Source organism: Corythoichthys intestinalis, chromosome 8, assembly GCF_030265065.1.
Source record: "Corythoichthys intestinalis isolate RoL2023-P3 chromosome 8, ASM3026506v1, whole genome shotgun sequence".
Classification (NCBI taxonomy): domain Eukaryota; kingdom Metazoa; phylum Chordata; class Actinopteri; order Syngnathiformes; family Syngnathidae; genus Corythoichthys; species Corythoichthys intestinalis.
The window spans coordinates 23974809-24002507 of NC_080402.1; the positions used below are offsets into that span (position 1 = coordinate 23974809).

The 27699-nt window shown below is 39.5% G+C and overlaps 1 protein-coding gene across 5 annotated transcripts; it reads right to left on the minus strand.

The window, feature by feature from the left end:
* lcorl (ligand dependent nuclear receptor corepressor-like) lies at positions 1 to 27699 on the minus strand. 5 transcript variants are annotated; one of them, XR_009064152.1, is made up of 10 exons: positions 27549 to 27699; positions 25503 to 25568; positions 21362 to 21450; positions 21146 to 21272; positions 17143 to 17364; positions 16897 to 16975; positions 4505 to 9468; positions 4317 to 4416; positions 4160 to 4201; positions 1 to 2282 (listed from the first exon to the last, which is right to left on the minus strand). XR_009064152.1 is itself a non-coding variant. In XM_057843715.1 (9 exons), the coding sequence occupies exons 1-9, from the start codon at positions 27640 to 27642 to the stop codon at positions 4409 to 4411; spliced, it is 5556 nt and encodes a 1851-aa protein (XP_057699698.1). In that variant the 5' UTR covers positions 27643 to 27699; the 3' UTR covers positions 1 to 4408. The 5 variants fall into 5 exon arrangements, 3 of the variants coding, with proteins under 3 accessions (XP_057699698.1, XP_057699696.1, XP_057699697.1); XR_009064151.1 differs by having other exon boundaries at positions 1 to 4201; XM_057843715.1 differs by having other exon boundaries at positions 1 to 4416; positions 4505 to 4643; positions 4737 to 9468.

Sequence of the window (27699 nt, forward strand, 5' to 3'; positions counted from 1 at the left end):
TCTTTTATTGCATCTGTAAAAGACAGTATAAAACAATGAAATTATACAACAGAAGTTTAGCACCAAGATTTTGAAGCAGGTGACCCTCCCCTCACCCCTAAAAATGGGTTGGGACCCTAAATGTAACCACAGCGACATAAATACAAGGGTAGTCAGGCACACATTTTTGTACACATACAGTAAAAAAAAAAAAAAAGTATAGCGCCACTCATGATGGAGGGCAGGGCCAAATTTGTCATTAGTGTTCATGTATCAATCCTACTTCACAAAGGAACAGCACAGTGGTCCTCACTAGTCTCTGTGGAGGTCTCATCATGCACATGTAAGGCTAAATAAACAACTTGAAAGCACAACACACTGTAACTCAACTGCATTTGAAGAGAGCTTAATGCTAGAACATTCAATAACATCTAATGCTACAAAAAAATGTTACTGCTTCAGTTTGGAATCTAAAACTGATAATATATTTAGGGATGGGCATACTAAAAAAGCATTGAGAATTAGCCAGGACTGCCTTGAAAGAGGTTTTTACTCTCTCAATAAGACTTGTTTAAATAACAGTTAAAGCAGTGGTTCTTAACCTGGGTTCGGTGAAGATTAAGACACGCAGGGCACTGTTTTGGGACGCTGATTAAATCTAGGCAATGAGGAGTTTTAAACAAGGTTTTGGACTGGTTAGTCCGCAATTAACTGGCTTTACTCCAATTCTTTCAACTGCTAGTCCTGTTATCTGATGGTAGGAGAAACTGGTTTGCTCAGTGGAAGGTTGACTCTCACTTGGTATGAGGAAGTATAACAGACCTACGGGTGGCGTACAGTACAGCATTGACAAAAACATTTGCATCACATTTTACGCCATGAAAATAGTATGTAAGGCAAGGATGCGATGATACATATGAGAAAGTCGACATGAAAACTAAATTGGAAACTGGAATGAATCGAGTTCAATTTCATTTTCCAATGTAAAAAGCAAATCAAAAGGCGGAATTATTTGTTTTATATTAATACTGCTTATTGGATTTGTGAGAAAATCCTTTTTTCTTTTTTTGAATAATGACTGCATACAAATTTGGCCATCATTTTGTGCAGGGTATTTAATTAATTTAAGATGTAAATATGACAGAAACAGCATGGTCAGGGTTGATGCAACCAAGCAGGTTTAATGTTGAACAATATAAGATATATTCAACCAAATTTGAATGAAAAATTCTAAGATATGCGCATTGGGCCATTCTTGGTTTCGTGGTCTGATGATGGTGCAGGAATAAAGATAAAAACATACATTTTGGCCTGTTTAAAAACATGCCGTCTAAATAAGAAGAAATTTGAAGTGAAATTCACTTGCGTTTTAGCTTGCTAGCTTAGAATTTTTTTATTTAAAAAAAAAAAAATTCCAAAGGGTTCGGTTAATGCACTTGTGAAACTCATGGGGTTCGGTACCTTTAGCAAGGTTAAGAACCAATCAATGAGTTAAAGCAACGGTAGGTAACTTTTCAACTTTTATAAAATATTTTCATAACATTTGTGATATGTCGACTGACAACTAGTTGAATGACAACTCTTTAATATCTTGAGAGGGTCTGTATCGCTTTCACTCGCTGGCGTGAACACTAAACATTACCACTTTTGTCCACTAGCGTCGCTAAAATCGACTTAAACTGAAAAGTCACCAAGAGTTGCTTTGAAAAGAAAAACAAAATGAAAATTGGTGAAACCCAAGTTTGAGATGGTGTTTGCGAGCTGATTTACGCTCATCTAGTTGCCATATAAACAGATGACAAGTTGAACTATGGGCAACTCCTTCAGACAGCTTCTCCCATCCCAATAGATCATTTTAGCCAATCTAGTAAAGTTAGTTATAATGCCCATCCCTAGTCTAGTTACCATCCCAGGTCATTGTATACATCCAATCGTCAGTAATAAAATATTGACTACTGTATATATTGATAGAAAAAAAAAATATTCTGGGTTTGTATTGCACCACGTAAGATTCTCTAGTTCTACAGTAGGTGTTTTGTAGTGAGACATTTGTACAAAATATGGGGTAAGATATTAAAAAGTGGGATTCTAAATTTCAAATAGGGTAGTCCAAGAAGTGCATTTGATGATAGCCGTGCCCCATCATCGACAGTAAATGCTTTGTGTGAAAATGATCAGAACAATAAATATTGCATGACACCAATTCCTTCAAGTTTGTTTGTGCTAAATGGTGTGATGGCAAGACCTACCATTTGTGTTTGACCTTCATTGACACCACAATTCGCCATTTCCCAAGTTGCAACCTGCCATCAACAAAAAATGATATAAAGGGTTTTCCAATTTCACTGGCTCTCATTTAGAATTACTGTAATTTTCAAACTAAAAGCCACTTTTTCCTCCACTTTGAAGCCTCCGGCTAATATATGGATTTTTACAGGTTAATATGCTGTATGTCAGGGGTCTCCAAACTATTCCACGTAGGGCCGCAGTAGGTGCAGGATTTCATTCACTAATCTATCAAAACCGCGTTTTTTCACCAATCTGGTGTCTACCAAGAGAAATCAGTTGAGTGCAGATTGTTTAAGCAAAAAACTAATTGGTTAAACTCAAGGGGGCAGGTTTGGTCTCAACATTGGTAGGGACGACATAGCAACCTGCATGTTCACTTTTTGCCGGGGACATGACATTAATAAGACCGAACAGATTGTTGAACGGGGGTCAGGGCAACAATTCTCACGAATATGAACATACAGGTAATTATTTGATAGGCGAAGGTTATACTAACTTTCATGTGAATTGGTTCAAAAGATAGTTTTGATTCAAACCTTTGTTTTTAAAAACTACTAAAGAAACATTTTGAAGTGCAAGTCCTTTTATTTAAAAAAAAAAAAAAAAGGGCAGCTATCAAAAAATGGGTCCACTTCTGGGGGACACTGGCGCACCGCTAGACTCACCAACTAAAGTATTGCAATATAAAATTTATTTGGGGGAAATAATCATGAAAAAAAATCGGGGATATCCAAGGACTGATCTACATCTGAGGCATCCTAAACTCGAACTAAAGTACTCTCATGAAATTCTGATGTGTCATTTCAATTCTCAGTTTTTTTTTTCTTCATGTCAGTGTCCCTCAGAAGTGAACCCATTCTTGGGACTTGCACTCTGAAGCCACCATGTTGCATTGCGGCAATGCACATAATGCAAACAATGATCTAAGTAAGTGACGGCTGGCTGGACTTTGTTGTTCCTTGTGGAGGCTTGCCTTACAGCAGTAGTTTTGCAAGTTAGCAAGTTCACACAGATTAATGCTACGCTAAATCTGATGCAGGTCGGACTTTTAGTAACAAAGTTACTAGTGTTTCCCACACTTCCGCAACGTTGATGTCTTTTTACATTACTTAGAATGGATTGTGTTGGCCGAAAAATAACTTAGAATATCCCTCTTCTTTGAAGTGGGTGGAGGAGACGGCATGTTGTATTTTTGTCGGCAGCGTTGTGTGACTGTGCGTGTTCGTCTGTGTGGCGGGAGGAGGGGCAGAGGGTCAAGTCCTCTGCCAATCGTTATATCCCTACCTTCCCTATGTAAACCTACACCCTTGGTTAAACTGTCTGTGCTCGATTGTTAGGAACAAAAACCAGGACGCACAGTGGCCCTCAGTGACCGGTTTGGGGACCCCTGCTGTATGTTTTTTGCGGGGTTGTCAAAGGCATCGATAGTGAAATTTTGTGTCAGGATACGATATTTGATTGTAAAAGTATCGATAACTCAGCTATTTGTTTTTGCCTGACCGGAGATCACCAAAACAGTTGGTTTCATGGGGTAAATTTGTGCACTACTCTTGATAGTAATGTACAGTAATAGTATTTTTTTCTTAGATTCTTGTACTTTTAAATTATTTTTGTTTGCCCTTCTATCTGTGCTTTTACTTAAGTAAAAAAAAAGCTTCATCCATTACTGTCCAGTTCATACTGTTTTTCTTGTCATATTTTGAGGATGTGGCTTATAGTCCAAACATTACAGTAATTTAGAAAATACAATGACCACTACAAATACAAGCAGCTCTGATGGAAACATATTTAAATTTTATGGCTGGGACAATCTTAATTTTCAAATATATTTGTCGAATCAAAAAGGGCAGAGATATATATCCAAGGCAGTGTGTTGTCTTTGTTTGTTGACCTTTTGTCTTACTGATGCAGTTCTTCCGAAAAGGATTGTTATCTGAAAGGAAGGGGTATTTTGAAAAAGTTAAATCTTCCTCTACATATAAAAATAGTGCAACATCAAGCTTTTCTTAAGTTAGACTGCTACATAATTGCTGATGGTAAGACTGAACTGCAGCGTAGTGTCAGTCCACACGATCAGCTCAGTGTCCAAAGGCACCAAAAATCACCGGTCTGTTTCCCACGAAGGAGGCCTTGGTGACGTCTAGCTTCCTGCCAGAAACAAAGTTCAGATGATTTAGGTTGGTTTATAAATATATTTCTACGAAGTGAGGTTAAGTAAAGGAAGTAAGATAGTTACCAATCACAAAGTCGCACCACCTTGGCCCACTTAAGCCCTTCATCCGCGATTGTCGCAACTTTTTCGCAGGTGGTGGTTCAGCAGACACAAGGCCAGGACATTTGCCCTTCTGACTCCCCAAAGGCAATTCATCCAGCTTCTGCAGCGAATTACGTGCAGAATCTGTCAGTTTTGCAGACCCAAGCATACCATGTGTGCGTCGTTTTCTTTTCACAGCTTGAACGACTCCTACCAGTTGTCTTTTCTTTCCAGCAAACACAAATGCAGAAGCTGATTTATCATCCAGTGTCACAGTACAGGAGTTCAACTCTTCAGCTGATTTGTTGCCGGGGGAGTTGATTTTTTTCAAAAAAACCCGACATTCTTTCAGGGTTTCAGAACTCCAGGCTTTAGAACAAATGTTCTGTTCTTTGGGAACACCTACAGGCTCCTCAAATTGGGATTCAGAACGATTCTCCAGACTTTTAAACAACTTATATTTACGCGATTTCAATAGTTTTGTTTTACGGCCAATTACCACTTCTGGCCCACTTGCAGTTTCTTGTATGTTTCTTTTCTTTGCCCACTTTCTTTCTTTTTGGGGTAGGAAGCGTCTCCTCACTCTAAGGAGTGTGGCCTGGTATTTGCTTAAATGCTGGCACCGTCTCAGTCCTTGGCTGAGGCTACCCCTCACACTCTTATGAGTAAACAATCGTTGCCTAAGGTTATGGATTGATAGAGCTTCCTTAGTTTTCGCCAACCTTTTTTGAGCCTTTTGATGTTGGACAGGACTCTTTGGCAATGTTTTGGCAAACTTTTTGAGATGTCTGTGAAGTCTTTCTGCCTGGGGACTTTGGCACTTGACACCTTGTTTGTTCACAGCGCGAGGCAAATGCATAACTTCATAGCGATTGCGAGAGCTTTTCCTCTTGACGATATCCAGGGACTGCGTCTCTGTGGTCTCCATAAACCAGGAGCTGAGTTGTTGCATGCTACAGGATCTTGGTTCAGCAGGGAGACAATTGAACAGTGTTTGAACCACTGAGGAATGTTTGGAGTTGGAGCCTGGTGAACTAGTTCCTTCATTGTGTTCTTTGATTTGGAACGTCTGCTTCTCCAAAGCATCTGAGACCCAGGTGTTGGAGATGAGCTGAATGCGCCGGGCAAGCTCTTGGTTCAAGGTCTGCTCTTCAGCTGATGCCGCCCACCAGCGAAGTGTCTCTTTTGGGGCAAAAATTGAGTCTACAGAAATGTCTGCAACTTGATTGAGATATTGATGGATGTTCTTATGCTCTTGTTCCCGATGGTGCCCTTTCACTAGCAAATCTCCCATGCTATTCTGTTTTTCAAGTTTTCTTACATTGCAGGCTTTGTTCAGCAGAAGTTGTTTGGAGCGCCGTAACAGCGCATTACTGTGCCTATATGTTCGAGTTGTGGAAGTGGCAACGGCATGCAAAAAATACATTGAGGGCTTGCTCACTCTATTTGAATGGCGCACAGCTGATGGCTGAGTGAAAACTTTCTTGGCACTTTTACTCTGAGATTCTCTTTGTTCCTCTGGTTGCAAGTTTGTACTAACTGGTTGACAATTAACTGTCCTTGGCTCTTTGGCACTTTGAAAATCTGGCAGGAGTGCTTTCTTGTTTGTTCGTGTATTGGAAGAATCCTTCTCAATCAATATTTTACGCTGCTTTGGTGACAACGTTGTAATGGTTACAGAGATTCCAGAGATTTTAACTTTTGCTGGTCTACCCGGTTTTCTTGCTGGTAAATTCTTCTCTCTGTTCTGGGACTTTATCTTCCAACTTGGCTGTAGTGCAGCCTCTGGGCCAATGTTGGCATAATGTATCCCCTCATGCGATTCTGGTGAACCTAGTTTTGCATGACATAATTTAATTTGAGAGATTTTTGTAACACTTAAGTCATCTTTAAGACCTGCTGCCCGGCAGGCATCTCGAAATTCTGTTTGGAGCTGATCAAAGCTCTCAGAAACCAGCCGCTTATTTCGTCTTGAACGGCCGTAAATCACAGTTATTTTGAGATTTCTATTGGCTTTTCCCTCCATATCTGCAGGTTCATTTGCCCTCGTCTCTGTTGCTTCATGTTCAGGCTTCTGTTTGCGTGGTCTGCCAATTGGTCTCTTCACTTTTTTCTCCAGATGTGGCCCCAGCTTCTTTGGCCGACCTGGCCGTCTTTTGAGTGGAGTGACTTCATGGAATGATTGCAAGTCACCAGGCGGTCTTTGGTTCTCCGTTCCGAATTTATTCTTAGATGGAGTAACTTCATCTGATCGCTTCAAGCCTATTTTGGGAGATGAAGACTTTGGCGAAGTAGTCTTTCCAGGTGTTGATTTGGGTGATGAGGAGGTAGGCTTAACTGGTGAAGACCCTGACCCTGTTGACGAGCGACCTGACTTTACTGGTGAAGGAGCAGACTCAAACGACGAGGAATTCAACTTTGGTGGAGCAGAGGCAGACTTTGGTGTTGAGAACAGTGGCTTGGCTGGTGAAGAACCACACTTGGGTTTCTGTAAAGGAGAACGGTTCGTTGAGGGTTGATCAGATTTATCAGGTGAGGTAGTGGATTTGCGATTTGACCTGATGTGTGGAGTGGTACATTCAGTTTTCTGGCTTTGATCCTTTTCAGGTGTACCTGCCCAGGAGGACTCTTTGCATGGGTCAAAAGGTTCCTCTGCTTGTCCGTTTGACCCAGACCTTACTGATTTAAGACTGTATATGATACCTTCTTTGTCTTTTAACGGTGACACAAACATTAACTTAATTGGGCTTGTGTACTGTAGTGGAGGAATACAAACATTCTTAGCACAGGTAGCAGACCTCGTGGTAACCCCGACATTTGTGTATTGGAGCCTTCTTGATGCAGTATTAAAACCTAATGGTCTGCTTGGATGTGATTCTAATTTTTCTAAAGGTTTGGCTTTTACTGGCAACGTTTGTGACATGTCTTGATTTTGTTTGTCTGATTCTATATGAGGAGACCTGTTGTTTTCTCTGTTGGTTGATTTAAATTCACCTGGCAGATGGGTTGATTTGCCTATTGATTCAAGCACAGAGTCCTTAAAATCTGCATTTTCCAGCAAGGCATCTGAGGTGGTAGATGTGTAAACATTATTAGGATTTTTCTGGTTAAATATGCTTTCAGAGAAACAAGCTGCAAATAGCATTTTCCTGGTTTCTATGACATAAGAGGAGAATCGTTTTGGTGGGACAATGTTTCTTCGTGACCTCCTTGACTCATTGGAGGTGGATTTTTGATCATCTGTATTGTTAATATGGCTTGGATCTTCAACTGGTCCATTATCAACCCCATCAGTGCCACAGATTTGACCAGATGGTGCATTCTCATGAATCGGTGCATCACATATCACACTGTCTTTTTGACAATGTCTGTCACACTGAGTCTTTACATATGATTGGTCATTGTCATCTTGAGAATGGTTGCAAGATTTGCCTTGCAGGTCACGGGTCATTATATTGGTTTGGTCATTTTCACCTACTGGTATTTCCCTTTCCATGTTTCCTTCAGTTTTACCATATGCTACTTCATTTGTGTTACTGTCAGCAGTGATCATTTTCAGTGGTACCCCCTTTACTGTTTGACAGTCCATATCCGATTCAGTTTCTCTTTCCTCTCCTGGAATTACATTTGAGTCCAGCAAAATGCAATATGTATTTACAGCACCATTAGCATCTTTTGACTGTGAGCTCTTCGCTTGTGACGACTTTCTCCTATTGTAAGACACATCAAGCATTGCAAGTTCTCGTTTGATTTGCAGGTTTTGCCTTCGGGTTGTGGAACCATCAGCAGGTGTCGCCATAGCAGCAAGCACTTCCTGGCGACGACGTAACCGTGTATTAGGCGACTTAGGGTCTTTACTATCATGGCGATTAAAAAGCTCACTGAGGTTATAGTCACTGGCGTTGCGTGTATGAAGCACAGTAGTGATAATTTCAGTCAGATGGGCATCGGCAGGGAATTGGAAGTTCTGGCCATTTGAGGAAAACTGTAGCTGCTCCTGTTTATACTCACCAATGGGCATAACTGGGTCCTTTTCTGGAGGTTTGATAGTATCAAGTTTCTCACTGAAGCGGTTCATGACATCCTGGATTGAAGTTCCTCTTGGGTTCATCTCAGTTTGACTACATTTTTGAGTCCAAAAGTCAAGGTCCTTTGTTTTTCCTGCATTTACAATTACCTCCCGGTTCCCACCAGGGTGAACTTTAACCATGCAGAAAGATTCCTCTTCTTGCTTATGGTGAAGTAGTGAAGGCGGGATTTCATCTTTTAATTCACCAATATTTGAGGGGATTGGAGAAAGAGGTGGGGGAGAAGGGCTATTTTCCCTTTTTAGGACAGGAGGGGGTTCACAATCTTCTTTTGCAATCTTAAGTGGGGTCACACAGGTGTGGTTTGTAGCACATAAATAAGGGTGGGGATGATTTTTACAGCAGACTGAAGAACAAGGACTAAAGGAACACATTGTGTTATTGATGTGATCTGTAGGGAGACCTTGGCTAGAGGTACAGTGAAGCCTCTTGGGGCAAACCAGAGTGTAAGTGTCCATCCTACAACTTTGCCTACAGCTGTTGTTTAGGTCCAAAGGAGATATACTTTTACAGCCTATTAAAGGGAAGTCTCTGGGATGGCAAACTCTGCTTTCACAGCCTTGATGGCAATCAGGTGAAGGGTATGTTGAACTTCTGTTAAGGGCTTTCCACTTAGGAAGGACACCATCATCATTTGCATAGAATCTACAATGACAGCAGTGAGTTTCAGTTGGAATGGCAGGTTTGTGAACAGGGAAAGGGAGCAAGTTTTCCTCGTGTGCCAACTTCAGCATTCGGTACAGCAAGGAACGATGTGCTGGGCAAAGGGGGCTAAGGACAACACCCAGTGCAGATTGCTGGTAATGCTTCTTTTGTTCTATATCGCTAGTTTCTTCTTTATCTGATGGAGAAGGCCAGCTAGGGGCAAAAATACAAAGAACCGAGTTAGTAGTCTGACCTTTTAACTAAGTGATAAATAGATTTTAAAAAGGTGGTTGTGTGGCTCAGTGGTAGAGTAGTCGTTCCAGAACCCAGAGGTTGTGGGTTCTCTACCCTGAAGAACTCGTCTAAGTTTCCTTGAATAGGATACTGAACCCCACGTTGCTCCTAGTGCTACGCCACCAGTAGGTAGATAAGGATATAGTGTGAAGGGCTTTGAGCCTTAAATTTGGAAAGTCACTATACAAGTATATATAACTCCATTTACCAAATACAGTGGTACCTCGACATACGATCGCTTCGACACACCGTCTTTTCGACATCCGAAGTAAAATTTAACTCTCCTTTTGCTTCTACATCCGACGACGTTCTCGAAATACGACGATTTATGACAGCGTAGCAGTTTGTTATCCCGCAAGACAGACGCATGGCTGATTTTCTTACGAGAGAAGTCAACATAGGTTCCAAGAATGTTAGCCCAGGTGGTGAAAAAAAAAAAGGGAAAATGTGACGCTTACCATTGAAATGAAGATGGAAATGATAGAAAAATATGAGCGTGCTGTGCGCGTCCGTGAACTTGCTCAACAATATGGCCGTGGAATGCTTACGATCTTGACGGTCCACCTCCGTTCGCCATTCTTTATAAGTTAACGTGACAATTATTATTATTGTAACATCGTTTAAGAACGTGCCAGCACGGTCAGGTTTTTAATCATTTCAGAACTTGTGCAAGTGAACACGCCTACTGTCCGCCGCAGCTGACGCCCAACAACAGAACAAGAAAAGTGAAACCAAAAACTCTACTGCACTCTCTCCCACTCTGTCGTCAGCCGCGCGGTGCGTTCAGGTACACCATGCAAAACGCATTTGCCACATTAGAACCCAATTCGTTACATTATTACAGGCATTATTCATTATTTTTATTTATAATGTATTTGTTTTGATCTGTGTAATTGCTATTTGCAATAGTACCAGCAGTATTTATTAAGGATTTAGTGTAGGTTTTCGGGCTGTGGAAGGAATTAATGGAATTATAATGTATTCTTATAGGAAAATCCTGCTTGACATACGACCATTTCAACTAACAAACAAGGTCCTTGAACGAATTAACTTCGTATGTAGAGGTACCACTGTACTTGCAGATTTTTAAGTCTGAAAATAATATTTTTAATGATTTTTTTTCCCCCTCTGGTATATTATTCTCAGCCACCGGGAAAAGATTTGATTTCTCAATACCATGCAGCTAATTAGCCCGCTAACCTTTTTAGTAACCCATTGAAAAGTGTCATTCAATAAGATGATAGTTTTGCAAAATCTTAGCTGCTATTAATTAAAATACATAAAAAGTTGACCTACAACTTGATCAGTTGTTGGACCACTAAGAAATTAGTTGCACATTGGTATAAATGGCACACAATTATGTGAAAAAATAAGGCCCACTATCTAGTAAAAATAAATAAATAAAACCAGACAAATTGGCAGTTTGTTGTGAGCAATTTTATTGAGTTGCAGAAGGCAAATTAACATTCTGCTAAACACAGCAGGAATGATTGTAGAAACGCTCAAACCTCTTTTCTTTCAAACAGCACATTACAGATCAACAAATTCATGATCAAGTCAACAGTTAAATTAAGTTATAAAGGTTTTCGCAATTAACAACAAACATGAATGAACGATATTTCTAAAATCTTAGGTTAGTTAAATTCAGACCTTGTAGTACAGTGCCAACACTCAGATGCCTGCTTGAGGTATAATCCCATTGTTATATTACCAGTATTTTGTTAAAATAACTTTCATCAAAGCACAGATTTGAATAAAGGTGACAAGAAAGTGTACAGTGAAATAACAGCAGCTTTCAGAGAATTACATGCTCAGTAGCATTGTAGTAGTGCCCGTCCTTCAAAAATGAAGCTCTTAACCTTGACGAAAACAGGGCATACTTTAGTTAGATGAGGTCTATTTCAGCCTATAGTCGTTGCATTTTCGTGATTCTGTTTGATTTTCTACTAATCACTCAATAACACTACATAATCACAACAATCATGGCTATCATTTTGGGATTTAAATCAAATATATGAGTTAACATTTAAAAGGATCCATGCAATTTTTTAAAATACACATTTTACTCATTACACGCATTTAAGTGCTATAGTACAAATGAACAATTACTACAAACGAGTAAAACAGCTTTGAACCACAAAAAATGAATATGCACCACACAATATAAATTTACAGAAACATGATTTAAAGAACTCAGAGTGCAAAAACACTAAGCATAAATAGCAGAATTGTTATCGTTAAATAATCCGGTGATTTTAAATATACTGCAATTCAATGTGAGTACACACCGTAATTAATCACTCAGGTTTTTGTTCCTCAAGCGGTGTTTAGGATTATTTAAAAAGGTTTTATATAGTAGCAAGTAAATCACAAAAAGAGCTTGTTGTAGTATAGTGTAGTGTCGTCACAGCTTCTATTTAAGAAACTGAGCACATTCAGAAGTGGAGAATTTCTCGATCAGAGTGTTGTCTGATCAGGTTTAATAATCTCAATTTCATAAACAGAAAGATGAGCAAAAATGTACACCAAGTTGCAAAAACAAGGCAGATCTGTAAACCAGTAAAAAATATAGGATGTGCCAAAGACAGGAATAAATGAACACCTTGTTCTTTGAGACACGGAACTCTTTCAAGAACCGTTTTACAGTATATCCTTGAGTTTGCGTATTGTGTGTGGAGTGTTTGTGACACTAGGCTATTGGCAAATTAAGTTCAGAGGTATACACGGCAATGAGGTTAAATTGAGAGGCGTACAGGCTTGACATCACCCTAACGACACATAGAAACAGCCTGTGGTTTGTAACCCTTGGTAACTGCTGCTTTGGTATTAGTGCTGTTACTATGGTTGTTGGAGATGTGTCCATCTCATCAACAGACAAGACAACCATTTCAATGAAACCGTTTCAGAGTCAGAAGCCTGTGTGCCCTTAACATTGAGTTAAGCCACTTCTACACTACAGATTTATACACAGTACACATACAGTCATTTTGTCTTTGCATGCCATCTCCGTTGTAGAAATAAACTGCACATTTTAATAGAACAAATGGTCCTGTAAAAGGGCCTTTTAAGCAGCAGCCATGTATGAGGTTGTAGTGATGAAGCTACAGTAGCAACATTAGTAAATATCTGAGGTCATAAAACATCTTCTATAATACACATATAGAATAACATATTACCCACACTTATCGGTGCCCAATTGAAAACATGCTACACATGCATTCCCACTATGATTAAAGTAAATTGTAAAGACAATACATGGCTTTTTTTTTTGGTCTTTTTTTTTTTTTTAAACACTAACAAAAACTCACATTAAAATATTTATCACAGTAACTAACAATATACAATCTTCCTGTTTGCAGAGGTGTATAACAATAATTACAATGATAGTTTATTGTTATGATGGCTCTAAGTCACTTCAATGGCCTTCGTAAGATACCCAGAGAGAGAGAGAGAGAAAGCTGCAAATGACAATCATCATTGCTTCAATAACATCTTTTAAGAATTAAGTGAAACCTGAAAAAACTATTTTTCCTAACAGCTAACCATCACTTGAGTCACCATTTCTTTTTACTGTCAACTGTGTTTCAGTCATTTGATCCTGGAAACTCTGAGGTCATAGTTGTTGATTGGCAGTTTAGAACCAGTGTACCGTAACCAAAGATAAGCATTTCAAGTCGCTGAACACAATTTCTGGGTTGCACATGAAACGCTGAAATTTAAAGCATCAAAATACAGTATTATGTCTGTAATAAATTAGTTATTCTATCATGAATGACTTTTTGAGAATTGGCCCAAGATAATAACTAGGATTGGGCATCGAGCATTGATGGGAACCGGTTCTAACACTCCGATGCTCCCGGAATCGTTCGAATTTTTAAATTTCGATTCCATGTTTCGATGCCCTGACCGCCGAGCGGAAAAAAAATGCTCGAATTCAAAGACTGATATCTATGTTCAAGTTAAAATTAGCCCTGTGAGAAGTTCATATAATTTTTTAAAAAATCATCCAGAATTTAAGACTTTAATATAAACCATGCCATTTTTTTGATCCTACTTTTTTTTTTTTTTTTTTGACCCTGCCTCTTAAAAGAATCGGGAATCGAGAATTGTTCGGAACCGGGATCGAAACATGGAATTGGAATCGTTCAATTTTAAACGATGCTCAGCCCTAATAATAATAATTAGGGCACAGGATACTCAAAATTAAGGCAGTTATATGGCCTAAAAATAAAATCAGATTTTTATCCCCACACCGTTATGTCCCCCCTATTTTTTTTTTTTTTTTTTAAGTAAAACCGCATGAAATAGAGAAAACCGAAAATAAATACTTGCACTACATACGAAATTTCTGTATTGAATTTTTCTTTTGTCTTTCCTCATCTCCACATACATACTAACAACTAAATAAAGAACAAAAGCAAGCTCATTCTCTTTTGTACTACTAATTAGATTACATAACTAATTAGATTGCATACATGACACCTTCATTACTATGTGCTTCAAATACATGTTTCCAATCTTCCCATGCTGATGGGGGATTGGCATATTTATTTCTTGCAGATCTCACTCCTTTCCCCCCATTTTCATAACATTACTGAGTACTTAGTTCTTGATATGCCTCTTGTGTGTGCATTAATTGTCAGCCGCTGCAGTAAACCAATCACGTGCGTGTGCTCTGTGGTACATGTGGCTTTCACTCAGCAGACCACTGCTGTTGTTCAGCTGAAGAGCTGTATCGAGAGTTGTTTTGTTCCAAATACTACATGTGCCACAATAGCATTTTTAAAACCATCTGCAGTAGTGTACATAAAGGTTCGAATCGATATGTCTATGTTCGAATCGATATGTCGCCAGGCCGTTTAAAAATCCTTGAATAAATTTGAAAAGACTCACCTGTAAATGATTGCCTCTTAATAAAAATGATGAATTGAATAAATTCCAGGACCAAATCAGAGAAACACAGTAGAAAATATGACTATCAAAAACAGACTCACAGTTTAACCTGAATAATATAATCATATTTGTAAAGGCATGTGTTGTGTTTTAATAAGATCCAAGAAAACAATCTCGTAAGAGGTGGTGGGTTCAACAGTTCAGGCGATCTGGAGGTGTTTCCTTGTCTAGAACATTTTTACAGCAGCAGGTGAGGCAAGAGTCCCTGAGTTAGTGGAACCGGTAAAGGTTCCAGGAGCAGACAAATTGGAACTGGCTGAGCAAAAAATGGCAGATTTCTTCTTGGGGGGATTTTTCAGTGTTCCAGTGCGCTCTTTTACTTTGTATTCAAGTGTGCTATGGGGTACCCCGTAAACTCCTTGGGCCTTGGATACGCTCATGCGGCCGGCCGTCACCATAGCGATGGCTTCCTCCATTAGTTCGTGGTCATACTGGCGGTATCTCCCACGTTTCTTTCTTGGTGGCTTGTCTTTGTCGCGGCGGTCTGCTCCCTCCTCTGAATCATCCAATGAGGAGCTGCGTTGTATCAGGCGAAGAGGTGACTGGTTGGCACTCCCTGCACAGCCATGTGCCAGGAAAGGTGATCTGAGTTTGAAGAAAGGCGAAAGTCTGGCAGTAGTTGTCAAATTGGCAGCACCGTCTGGTGGTGAGGTACGGCGGTTTTCAGTTGCCATGTGAATCTCGGCTGGGGCTAACCTGCTATGACTGGACATGGAACGGACCTGAGGGATACGAAGGGGCGCGGGGGCCTCGAGACTGGGAGTGGGGCTTGGAGGGGGCTGGAGAGCATCCCTGAGCTGGGAAAAAGAGTGGGGTATGCTCTTCTTAAGACTACATGGCTGAGAAAAGGGAAGAGAAGGTGGAGGGAAAGTGAGCTCTCCGTTCTCCTCCGAGTCTCCTCCAATTTCAGCCCGCTCGGCCCACGCCGCCACCTTCTGAAGAACGAGACGAGCTTCACCGCCAAGCATCGATGACATCATGTTGTAGGATGTCAATTCCTCCCTGAAATCTCTGTTGCTTTGTGACACTTGGTGAGAGGTTTCTTCTGACCAGTCTTCCAGACCTCGCCTCAGCGTGCTAAGGGGAATTCCATAGAGCAATGCAGCACGCTGCTCTTGCAGCCTTCCTGAGCGAATGTCTTTCAAGGCCTTGGACAGCAGCCCCTCGGACAGCTCCAAACTCCTCTCAATGTACTCCTTCTGCCTGAGCTGCCTCCTAGGGATGGGAGGACCAAACAGCAGGGTCAGAATGGAGGATGGAGAGGGGTGATTTGGGCATAGGGGGGAAGGGAGTGTAGAACGAGGGGTCCACTCCTTTATGCCTTGTTGGTAACATCACTGCCTCTTTATTGCATGCCTCTATTCAGTCTCTGTCTGGACACTCGTGCACACTGTTGTTAGAGTCTTATACAAGCGCTCACACGCGTTGTGATAAAGCCTCTTCACGTCCAGGTGGGACAGTCTGTGAATGGCTGGTGTTACTCACAAACAACCGCTGCAGTTTTATGTAAAACCTTCCGTGACAGTCTTTTGTACATTTTATAGGAGAAATCCTAATCATTACTGGATTACTTGAAAAGCATAATTTTCTTATACAATATTCCAATTCACTTCTCATCAGTGAGCTGTTCGTGGGCTTTTGTGTAAACAGCCAATGCTGTGAAGTTACCGCTCAAGAGATAGAAGAGTCAACCCCACTTGAAAAAAAAAACAAACTAATAATGAAATGAGAAATGGTACAGCCAAAAATAAACAATTGACTCATCCGAAACAAACTTAACTGCACAACCATAATTAACATTTGTAAAGTGGAAACCTCTCAGCCGGATAATTTTGGAGTGAGTTGGAATCAACAAAATATCCTTATTTTTATTTAAGTAATTAATTATTAATAGCAATCAATAGTGGCGGGAATCTCTGGGTAACTCCCGATAAGATTTGTGATACAAGGTTAACGAAAAGGCTTATATAGCAATATAACAATTATTCAAGAAATTAATCTATAATATTGTACGATGCAACTATGAATGTTGATGTTTGAGTGCCATTGACGGCATGAGACGTCCAAATCAGTTTGGCTGGAAGGGGGCGAATGAACATTAGTTTTTTCGTTGTTTGGACATGCAGCGCCATCGATGGCGGCCAGTGAGTTAACATGGACACTTTTAGTGGAAAATTTTGATCTCACGGCAAATTTTTTAAATGATAGCGATTCTTAGTGGGACCTTATCAATAACCTATTGGGATAAAAGGTATCGCTATATATGTCACCATATTGAGATATAGTCAGATCCCTAGTAATTAAAGTAGCAGCGCTTCCTCTGGTCTTTCACTACAAGGCTTAACACCACCATTTAGTAAAAAAAGGTAATCAAACCCGTAACAAACTTCTTACCCTGAGGCTCTGACATCGGATAATGATGTTGATGAAGTTGAGCAGGCAGTGTTCTTTTTGGAAAGGTCAAGCACGCCATCTGTTGCAGAAACATTCCAGTTCAAGTGGTTTAGTCGCAAATTAAAGTGTTATGGTATTGAATATGCGAACGTGTTAAATAGTTCTTGTTAAAAGCCGTCAAATTCAAAATGCACAATGACAACCAGAATTGTATCGGAAATGTGATTTGTATAGATTTCCACTAACCTGGTTCAGATACCCTTTCTGTTTCTCCCAGAGTTTGGCTTACGGTCAGGTCCAAGGGGGCATCTGCTGCTTCAGAAAAAGGCGTGGAGGTCCTTGTAATCTCTGTTGAAGTGGTGTGGAGCAAGCACTTGGACGCATACTCCATAGCGAACTGGTGGATCATTTTCTTCATCAACTCCTGGGCAATCCGAGGAATGTTGGCATCACAGCATTGAGACACATCTGACAAAAGGAACGTAAAGACAGTCGGTACGATTACATAAAACGTTTGCACCATTTAAATATCCGACTTTAGATGTCTTAATGTCTTACAGCTCTGAATTAAGGTGAAAAAATATCAATCGATATAAACTTTAGATGCCGTATTGCCATTGTACTTCTACTGTACATGAAATGCCATATTAGCCCCATTTTGGCTGGTACTTTTAAACGATCCACCAACTTTCCAAAGGCACTTGCTGTATATCAACTAGGGCTGAGCGATATGGCCTGAAGTACGAATTACGGTAAATTGAGCAGATTTACCTTGATAACGATAAATGACGATAAATTCCCCCAAGTGGACTGTTATATACAGTAATTTGAAAATCTTATAAATATTTAAACACTTGTACATGCAGTCTAAACATTAAGTATATAAAAAATCTTGTAAACCATAAGAATTCAAGTATGAACATTTATAACAGCTTGTATGACTTATACAATGTACAACTAGGCATGTGCCGGTATGAGATTTTCACGGTACGATAACTGTGAGCAAAAATACCGCGGTTTCACGGGATCACGGTATTGCAATTATAGCTCAAAAATTTTGAGATGTATGGGTTTAAAATTTTTTTTAAAAAATCCATTGAACAGGATTTTTTCAAAACATATTTGCAAATTGGAACATGAATATAATGTGAAAATAAATAAACAAACACAAAATAACAAATATTATATAAAATTAAAATAAATAGAACCTAGACTATACCCACAGCCACAGCTCAAGTTGCTCAATATTAGAGTAAGAACAAAATAATTGCTATAAAAAGTAAAAACACTTCTAAATAAAATTAAAAATATATACTATGACTTTTTTTTTGAGGGGGGAAGCTCAAGTGAAGTTTCGCCATTTTCAGCCACTGTGTCAATCCTAGTCTACATGATGCCATGCCTTTGTGTTAAAAAGAACAAAGAATTCATAAGTTAATAAGTTAGTTAAAAATGTATAAGTTAGTTTTATAAATTAGTTAAAATGTAAATATTGTTGAGGAAAGGTTTCATCTAAAAAAAAAAAAAAAAAAAGTGAGGAGTGAGACCTCCTCTCTCAATTAGCGATCTTTGACGCTATTCTTTTTCTTTCCCCCCTTCATTCAAGCTTTTCTCTCACTCAGCGGCTGTGAGACATAAAAGAAACTGCTCTCCCAGTTTAGCCTAGGCTAACATTCGTCTTTGTAAGTTTTAGTTAGTTTGTATATTGAATTTGAAAGGAAAATGTGTGTTTTGTTTTTGGCAAACTTTTTAATGGTGCTACTGCTATCCTGTTGAACCTAATCACACGTGGAAAAATACAATTGTACGTTTTAAATGTATTTATTTGTATATTTCACCACGATTTGAGAGCTCAATAAATTGAAGAAAAGTACGCCTTGTGTTTGGAGGATTAGTTTTTTGGGTTTGCTGGCTGTTTAGTGACACTCACGGCAACAAACGGGAAGGGGTGAGCAGTGCCGCACCAAGCCACTTCGGCTGCATTTTGGCACATGAAAAATAGCGAATACCGTACTAAGGTATGACGGAAAATTTTAGTGGTTTTGAAACCGCGACGTTTTCACACCACGGTAAACCGTGAAACCGGTAACCGGCACATGTCTATGTACAACAGTGCTTCTCAATTATTTTCTGTTACGCCCCCCCAAGGAAGACGTAAATGTTTCGCGCCCCCCCCCCAACTCTCTGCCGCCACTGTAAATAGTATCATTCGTCTATATTACTATTATAAGTACGCCTCAGCCTAACATTGTGTCCTTTTTTTTTCTATTAAAGAAAAAAAGTAACATAGATCAACTTATAATAAAGTATAACTTTTTTAACATTGTGTTGCTTGTAACAGAAAAGACTTAACGCGCATCAATTTGCCTGAAGTTAAAAAAAAAAAATTTTTAAAAAAAAGTCACATCCAAACTGTAAAAATACACTCAAAGTACATTTTTGACCATTTGATACTGAAAAATAAAATGTAATAAAATCAGTAAATAATAACAAATTCAAATTGATTAGAAACATTTACTCTTCAGGACAACATGCCAAAAAATTTGACCGAAAAAATCCCAAAACTGAATAGAAAGGGGGGGGGGTAGTCTTTGGACAGAAGGAAAGTTTTTATTTTCGCTGATTCACCACAGTGCTCACTGGTTTACTGATATAACACTGACAAAGCGGGACGATTGTGACAATTGGCAATATTCGGCACATTTTCGCTGAAAAACAATCAAGCGGTTTATCAATGAGATTGAGGTCTAATGTCTTTAAGTGGCGTCTTAACTGATTTGGCTTCTCCGCTATAATCATTTTTAGACTCAGTAAACAGTGGTCTTTCCTCATTTCCCACTATATTAAAAGTCAAAGGCAAACGGCCCGAAAAAAGCGCATTCTCGGCGGCCGAGGGAGAACCGTAGGTGAGGGCGGTGGTCGTGACGATCCCAAGCCGAAAACGGCACTTCTCGGCCGGACACGTGAGAAAGACAGTGGGTCGCTGCGTGAGTCCAGCTCTGCATGAGTCTCTTCCGTGTGCTCTTGCTTACTTCAAAAATACTGCACGCACTTTGAAAATGAGAGCGCCACTGCCACCCACGGAGTGGATGTGCAAGTACACTTTATTCTAGTACGGCAAAAAAAAAAAAAAAAAAAAAAGCATGTTCCCCGAGGTCACTCGCGCCCCCCCTGGCATCGCTCTGCGCCCCCCTGGGGGGGCGCGCCCCACCATTTGAGAAGTACTGATGTACAACATGATAAAAATCAGTACGACGACTGTGCAAACATGACATTGTAACACAAATGACTTACAGTTTGACCAAACCCCTTTAAACAGACAACTTATTGTTAATGGCTGCTGTGACATATTTACTCAACACAAGTGTTTACTTCAAGGTTTCAGGTTTTTTTCCCCAGAGCATTTTTTAATACATGCACCCCCCACACAGACACACATTAAAGCTATATTGCTCATTTGCCAATGAAACATTTAAGATATTATCATGGCAGTGTTAATGACAAAGAATGAAGCAAGCACATACAGAAAAATAGCTGTGGCCATCAAACGGTCATATTATAAAGGCTTCACTGTTGCATTATAATTTATGCTGAATGCTTTACCCTCATAAAAGTTATCAAAGAAATCGCACACATACAGATACAAAATAACGCTACATACTAATTGCTAGATGCAGTCCGTGCCCAATCCACTCATTAAGTTCAGCCGTTTTGACAAGGTTAGAGCCGTAATTCAAGTCCATCACGTTCATTTTATAGCGTTAGCCTGTGGCGTGGCTACCAGTAGAAAGCACCCTCTACTGAAATCGTGAGAACCAGGGAGGAAAGCGGGTGAAAACACCTTCGGAGGCCGCCAAAAATTTATTTAATGTCGGGTGAAAGTTTGGCAAAGCTCCTTTAAGCCAGACTCCATCATGTTTGCTTGTAGCGATAGCCGCTAGCGTTAGCCACTAGCGTTAGCCTACCGGGCTTCTGTTTGAGTTCCTGATAACCACGTGACTTCATATGTAAGCCCACTGACTGCTTTCTTAAAGGGGAATGAACATAGTCGTACAACACAGAGTCAAAGAGGGATGAAAAGATTACATTTTCTTGTTTATTAAATTACCGAATTTGCCGACATGGTCAAAATTACGTCGGTCATTGTGAAGAATTTCAGTAACGGTAAATTTTCGGTATACCGCCCGGCTGTAATATAACCTCAAATTTTGCTGACTGACTTTCCATCTATTGTCCTGGTCCGACTCACCTTTCTTGTGGAAAACAGCTTGAAGGAACTTGTGAGCTGTCTTACAGCTCTCAGAGATGACTGGAGCTTGACATGGAGAGAAATCAGAGGGGGAGGAGAGGGGCGATGCGGTTGCAGGAGCTTGATCCTATATATCACAAAAAAGGTGTGGAAAATAAGAAACGAATACACTACTAGAATAATGAGTTATGAGCAAGATTCCAATCCAGTTCTTACAATGAGTTTCTCCAGAGGAAGGTTGCAGAATGAGCAGTGAGAGCTGTTTACCTCTGGAGACCAGTCAGCCACCTCGTCGGGTTCACAGTCTGAAATAAACAGAAACAGGAAAGGAATGAATAAATACGAATATAAACACCAAATACCTTGATGCGGATAAATGGGGCAATACACATCAAGAATTAAAGGTCTGCAAATTTCTGAAAAGATATAGTTTTTGTCATTTACTTTAGGCATGTTTCCTTTGAACAATTGTGCACATCTTACAAAATATACCTGTGTACAAAGTAGAGATAGACTGATTATCTGCCGGGCTGATTATTGACGCCGATATTTGAAAATTTGATGTAAATCGGTATCTTTTTTTTTTTTTTTTTTTTTCAAATCCCACCAGGCGATATGAAAAAAAAAATCATTTTAAAACTGGGTTATTTTGGCTTAGAGACAGCTGCGTCTTTCTCTCCTGCCTGCTGTCTCCTGCACCAGTATTTACCCCATCATGGAGATACACTTGTATTGCGCCTTCCCACCATTTTAAGGTCCTCAAAACGCTTCATACTAAATCCTCATCTACCTACTGGTGACACAGAACCAGGAACAACGTGGGATTTAGTATCTTCCTCAAGCATACTTAGAGGAGGTCATCAGGGTGGAGAATCAAAACCACAACCTCTGGATTGGGGAACAACTACTCTACCACTGAATCACGCCACCCCCTATTATTAGCTATTGTTTTGTATGATTGTGTTTCATTAAACATGTTTTATGCGTTTCAATGAAGTTCAGTGTTTGCATTATTCAATTTTTTTTTTACACTTTTACTGCTAATGAATATCGGCTCCAAAAATCGGTTATCAGCCCCTCTAACTACTAATAATTGGGATCGGTTCTTTAAAACCCATATAAGTCGATCTATAGTACATAGCTAGCATAAAAAGATGAGCAAAGACAAATGTTACGTGTGGTAAATGAATAATAATTTTGAGTCCAATTAAGTAAAATCTGATCACACAATGTAGCCCCTTTCAGACATACTCTGAACTCCGGTTAAGTCCCAGGATTTAAAAGGGTAGCCCTTATGTCTAAAAGCAATTCCCCGAGTTGACCGACTTGGAGATGACACAGACATTGACCAGGTTGCGCCCTAGTAAGGGTGTAACGGTACGTGTAATAATATTGAACCGTTTCGGTACGTGGTGCTCGGTTCAGAACGGATGCGTACCGTACGAGTTTCTGACATAAAATAACCCGTACTTTTCGAGGCTTGAGTCCATCGGGTTACAGTTTCTTTGTGTGGATTATATTTACTCCGTTTTCTCTACTATAATGAGGACCAACACGGTAGGACAGTATAACCCAGAAACGTCAACGGCGCGATAACGTGGCCGCCGCGAGAACGCAGTGAAACGCGGGCATTAGAGTCAATCAGCCAATGCACACCAGTCGCAGTGTGGCCGCGTGTTAGATGCATCCCAGAAGCAGCTCAACGCGACGCACGCGAGAAGAACGGCAGAGTTTATTCTTTGATGCGAGACGCGGCCCTCCTATGTCAATACTACTACCGGTAGCTAGGATCGGGCCAGAAGTCACTCGTGTAAAAATACGTAGGATCCGGTCGATTTTCAAACTAATATGCAATCGTAACTAGAGCTGTCCCGACTAGTCGACATAGTCGACGTCATCGATGACGTAAATCCGTCGACGAGCACAACATCCCGTCGACGGTTAATGAAGGGTTAAAAAAATATATGCGTGGAAAGTTAGAATGTCGGATGCTCTGTTTGCAAGCGGGGAAAGCGGCACAAGGCCAAAAAAAGCGCACCACAGTGTCCAAAACATTGCCTTATTTCAAAGAAACAAAGGAGAGTACACTCTTCTGTCCTGTCTCTTCAATGCCAAGCTTGGCTGCACGTCGGCCGTGAATAAACACCTCAAGCGCCTTCACGCAGTTTGTAATTTTTTTTTTCTTTCATTTTTTGTACACCTGAGGGTGCTGTCGCCTTACTAAATAATAATGTTTCATTGACAATGGGCCTGTAAGTGCTATTAGTATTGTTCTTAATGCTAATTGAAAGGTTTATTTCATGTTATGGTTTATTTTATGGTATAGAAAATTATATAAGGTTAAAAGGTCATAAATATATACAGTATATACAGTAATTGCACTCAAGGGAGAGATTGTCAATGATAAGGTAATAAATTAAGGTAAAGGCAATTCATATAGGCAATTCATTGATATATAAATAAGGTTTAAAAGGAAAAAGGTGAAAAGTTATTGTTAATTTCTAATTGTGTTGCTTTATTTGTGTGCACCGTAGCTCTTACAGTGTGTTTACATCAAGGATGGAATAAAAGTTGTAAACCATCAGTTTAAGAGACCATCTTTTCAATCGGGATGCTACACTAGTTAATTCTATCAGCATTTGAACTCATTGTTTATTTGTGATTTATTATTGTTATTTACGTGTTTATTTGTACTTTAATAAATAATTTGAGTGTTCCAATATGTTTTTTGTGAATTGATAAGCGTCCAAAAAAATTTCATTGCTAAATTGTTAAAAAAAAAAAAAAATTAATTATTAGATTAGTCGACTAATCGTATAAATAGTCGGCTGACTAATCGGGAGAAAATTAGTCGTTTGGGACAGCCCTAATCGTAACCCACTTTTTGAGTCCATCAGATCTCTTCAGTGGTAGATCGGGGCACAGTTGACTTGTCTTTGTTGATTTACTGCTGTCTTCTCTGCTATAATAATAACCGACACAGCCCCGTGTTCAATACAAAACCCTCTTACCACAACAAAACTAGTAGGAACTAATATTCACAGAATCAAAAACCAGAACCAAAGTTATACGACATAAAATATACAATATAAATGAATATTACATCGCATTTGTAAAATATAAACACATAATAAATAATAGCCCATTTAAATAAAATAAATTGAAATGAGCTAAAACACCTGTAATTAAATAAAAAGAAGAATACACACATCCTGCTTACACAATTAAAATAATTAATTTCTGTGTGGCGCTTTAACTTGAGAAAATCCACCAATAAAGCTTTTGAAAACCGTTCATAAGAAAAAAAAAATGTTTCATTGAGGCATTTTATTTGTAAAATACATGTTAAAATCTTTGTCATTGGGATTGCTTTTCTCTTTAGCACAGGACTTTTTTCTTCTTTCTTTCAGAAAGAAAGCTGACCAATACGCGGGGTCTGAAAGGCAAACTGTTGTTGGATTACCTTTAAATACCCACTACTTTTTGAGCAGAATTCTAGCTTTGTTTAGGCTAATGTTCCTATTGTTGAAAGCACAAAAGTTTGTAAAAAAACAACTAGCACATTTATATTTTGCTTTTTGTTTTCTTACTGTACCGAAAATGAACCGAACCGTGACATCAAAACCGAGGTACGTACCGAACAGAGATTTTTGTGTACCGTTACACCCCTACGTCCTAGTATAATGTCCGGGACTTAACCGGGACCCGGCATGTATGAAAGCAGCTGGTTAATTTCTGGGTCGCAGCGCGAAGGATCATGATGTATATATATCATGGTGGGCCGATGGTCATTTCCGCTTTCTTTGCAGTAAGACGAAAAGTGGTAAACAAACATTGCAATTATCAACATGACAAACTTGAAAGATGGCAACATTAAACTGGGAACATAACGAAATTAAATTGCTACTGGATCTTAGAGCCGAAGAAGAGACAGTCCACTGTTCATTTTAGGAAATGCGTGGTTTTTCTGTTACCAAAGCCGACAAAAAATGACGTACAGGTCATAAAATCCTGTCCCCCGCTCTCCCCGCTAAGGGAGCACCGAGTCGCCAACCCGGCACAAGTCTGAAAGTGTCCAACCCAAGTAATTCCCGGTACATCTCCCCATGTCTGAAAGTCATGATACGGTAAATCCTGCATCACATTACACGGGAATTTAGCAGGATATCAGTCTGAAAGGGGCTTGTGGGAGACCTGACAAGTGCCACAGTGGTTAGGAATCACTGAACTATAGTGTTATACACGAGTTGTATTTTGAGTAGGCTATCATTAAAATAGCATATCAGAAAAATACAAACAGAAATGCAATAGTCATATTTTAACACAGGTAATGGGAAAGTCAGAAATAAGAACCCACCATCAAAAAAGCTGAGGTCTCTTTTAAGCATAGAACCATATATACCTTCTAGGATGCTTTCAAACCCTGCAAGAAAAAAACATGGAAAAATACTTCAGACCTCGTTATAACTAAAGAGTTTGCCATTTTACACTGTAATTGCATTATAAATTCACCTTATATTGGTATTGAGTAAGTATGAGTCTGACCCATCATAGTTTTAATCAAGGCCCTTAAATTTCTCCAAAGAGAAAGTACAGGCTTTATAAGACACATAATACTCTGTGAATCCATAGTTGACCCCGCCACCCTCTTGGAATCATGTAGGTGATTTACTACATCACTTTTCAAATCCATCGGAACACCTATGCTTCTGCCAAAACTAATACAAATCGGTAGATCTGCTCACACATTTTTGAATCCGCGGATAGCCAGGTATCTTCTGCTATTATGATGCTTATATTTACGGTTTCCTCCAAAACTAATTGAATGACTTTCATCTAAAACATGCCTCTGTGCAATTTTCACACTCATTCCCAGGTATTTCAACAAATGTATGTAATGTTTGTTTGTTCTTTACTTTTTTCTATGCATGTTTGAAGTGCCAAATTGAACCAGCAACCATCATCTGACCACTATCTGCTGTTTTGTAAACCTGGGCTCTTTGCGTCGTTATTTTAGGTCCGCCATTAATATTTGTGATGTTTCTCTGTTTATCAAGCTTTCTCATGATACAAGTTGAGGCTAGACACTTGTTTGCAACAAAAAAAGGTCACGCCTAGCATTTCAACTCCTATTGTGTTATATTGTATGTATACAATGTTGGCCAGGCAAATGATACCTTACTGGATAATTATGATCCATCACATACTATTTGTCTCGTGTAAATCAACTAATATTTGACATTTTACACACTTTACATTAGGAATGGGAACCTCTTGTTACCTCACGATATGATACGATTTGCGATACAAAGCTCACGATAACGATGATCCAACGATACGGCGATACAACGATTATTGATACATTGGTCAGGAAATCATTCTAGGATATTCTACAAACAACTAATAAACAGAAAAACAAGCTTTTGCTGTGAATTGGAATGAGTTTATCACTAGCAGATGTCATTCATTCATTCACTGCCAACAGGAAATGACCGGTAAATGCCCCGAAAATCAGACAGAATGACTGCGAATGCTCTGGTGTCGAATGAACGAACGTTCCCAGTCTAAATTGATTGGAGTCGCGAACCATTAATGGCAGCCTTAGAGTTAACTGAGACACTATTATGGGGGAAGATTTTGATAGCAACTTTTTTTTTTTTTTTTTTTAAACATTAACACCTTTGTAAAACGATATCTCGATTATTGGCAGGAGCATATCGATAACCTTTCGGGATACAATGTATCACGATATATCCCCATTTCGATATTTTGTCACACCCATACTTTACATGTTATCGTCGCATCCATGAAATTGCCTTTGAATTTGTATACATTTTTAAACCTAAGAAAAGTACGAAAACGGACCACAGGCAGTGTTACTACGGTACATTACCAGCTTTCGTTTCTCCAACGTTTGGGGGAAAGAAAAAAAAAAAAAAGTAAAAGCCAATGTTTTGTTTCATGCTCTGATTACTGTATTGCCTACCTTTAGCTGCCTTATCTCAACATAATCCCCTCCCCCTACTCCCTTAACTGTTCGCCATTCTAATATATACGTGAATAACGCCCAAAGTACATATTATATGGAGCTTTTGGTATATTTAGATACGTCACACCACAATAACACACGTATTATTTTCTCCCAAAGACAATAGCTGTCAAAATACCGGCCGTGTTAAGGATGATATCAAAGAGGACACAAAGAAAATGTGTCAACTAGCCAGCTGGTCCATCCAAGCCTGTCAGTTTAGGCTGCCCACCTTCCTAGCTTGCTAGTTAGCTACCTAGCTAGCAGCTAGTTACTAGCCGGGTGGAGCAAACCCCTTAACGTCGGATGAGCTCTGCGCGGAGGGTATTTCTTATTTCTATGAAGGAACAAACAAACAACAAAAAAAGATCCTACCGACGCAGTGTATTAGCTTGTATCGCCAAGAGTCAAGTTCCCGCCGAAACCCCTTCCTTTCTGCCGTGCACTTGGAGCACGGCACAGCCGCCATTCTGCTTCCTCCCCCCTGTATTCTCTTCTCTCTCTCCGTCTCTCTACGTTGACTGTG

Excerpts from the sequence above, each read along its gene's own strand:
- lcorl (XM_057843713.1), bottom strand. The coding sequence starts at position 27,642 with ATGGCGGCTGTGCCGTGCTCCAAGTGCACGGCAGAAAGGAAGGGGTTT. Across the intron at positions 21,451-25,502 it reads AGACCTCAGCTTTTTTGATG|ACTGTGAACCCGACGAGGTG; the intron begins GTGGGTTCTTAT and ends TGTTTATTTCAG. Across the intron at positions 9,469-16,896 it reads TCCGATGTCAGAGCCTCAGG|CTGGCCTTCTCCATCAGATA; the intron begins GTAAGAAGTTTG and ends TTTTGCCCCTAG.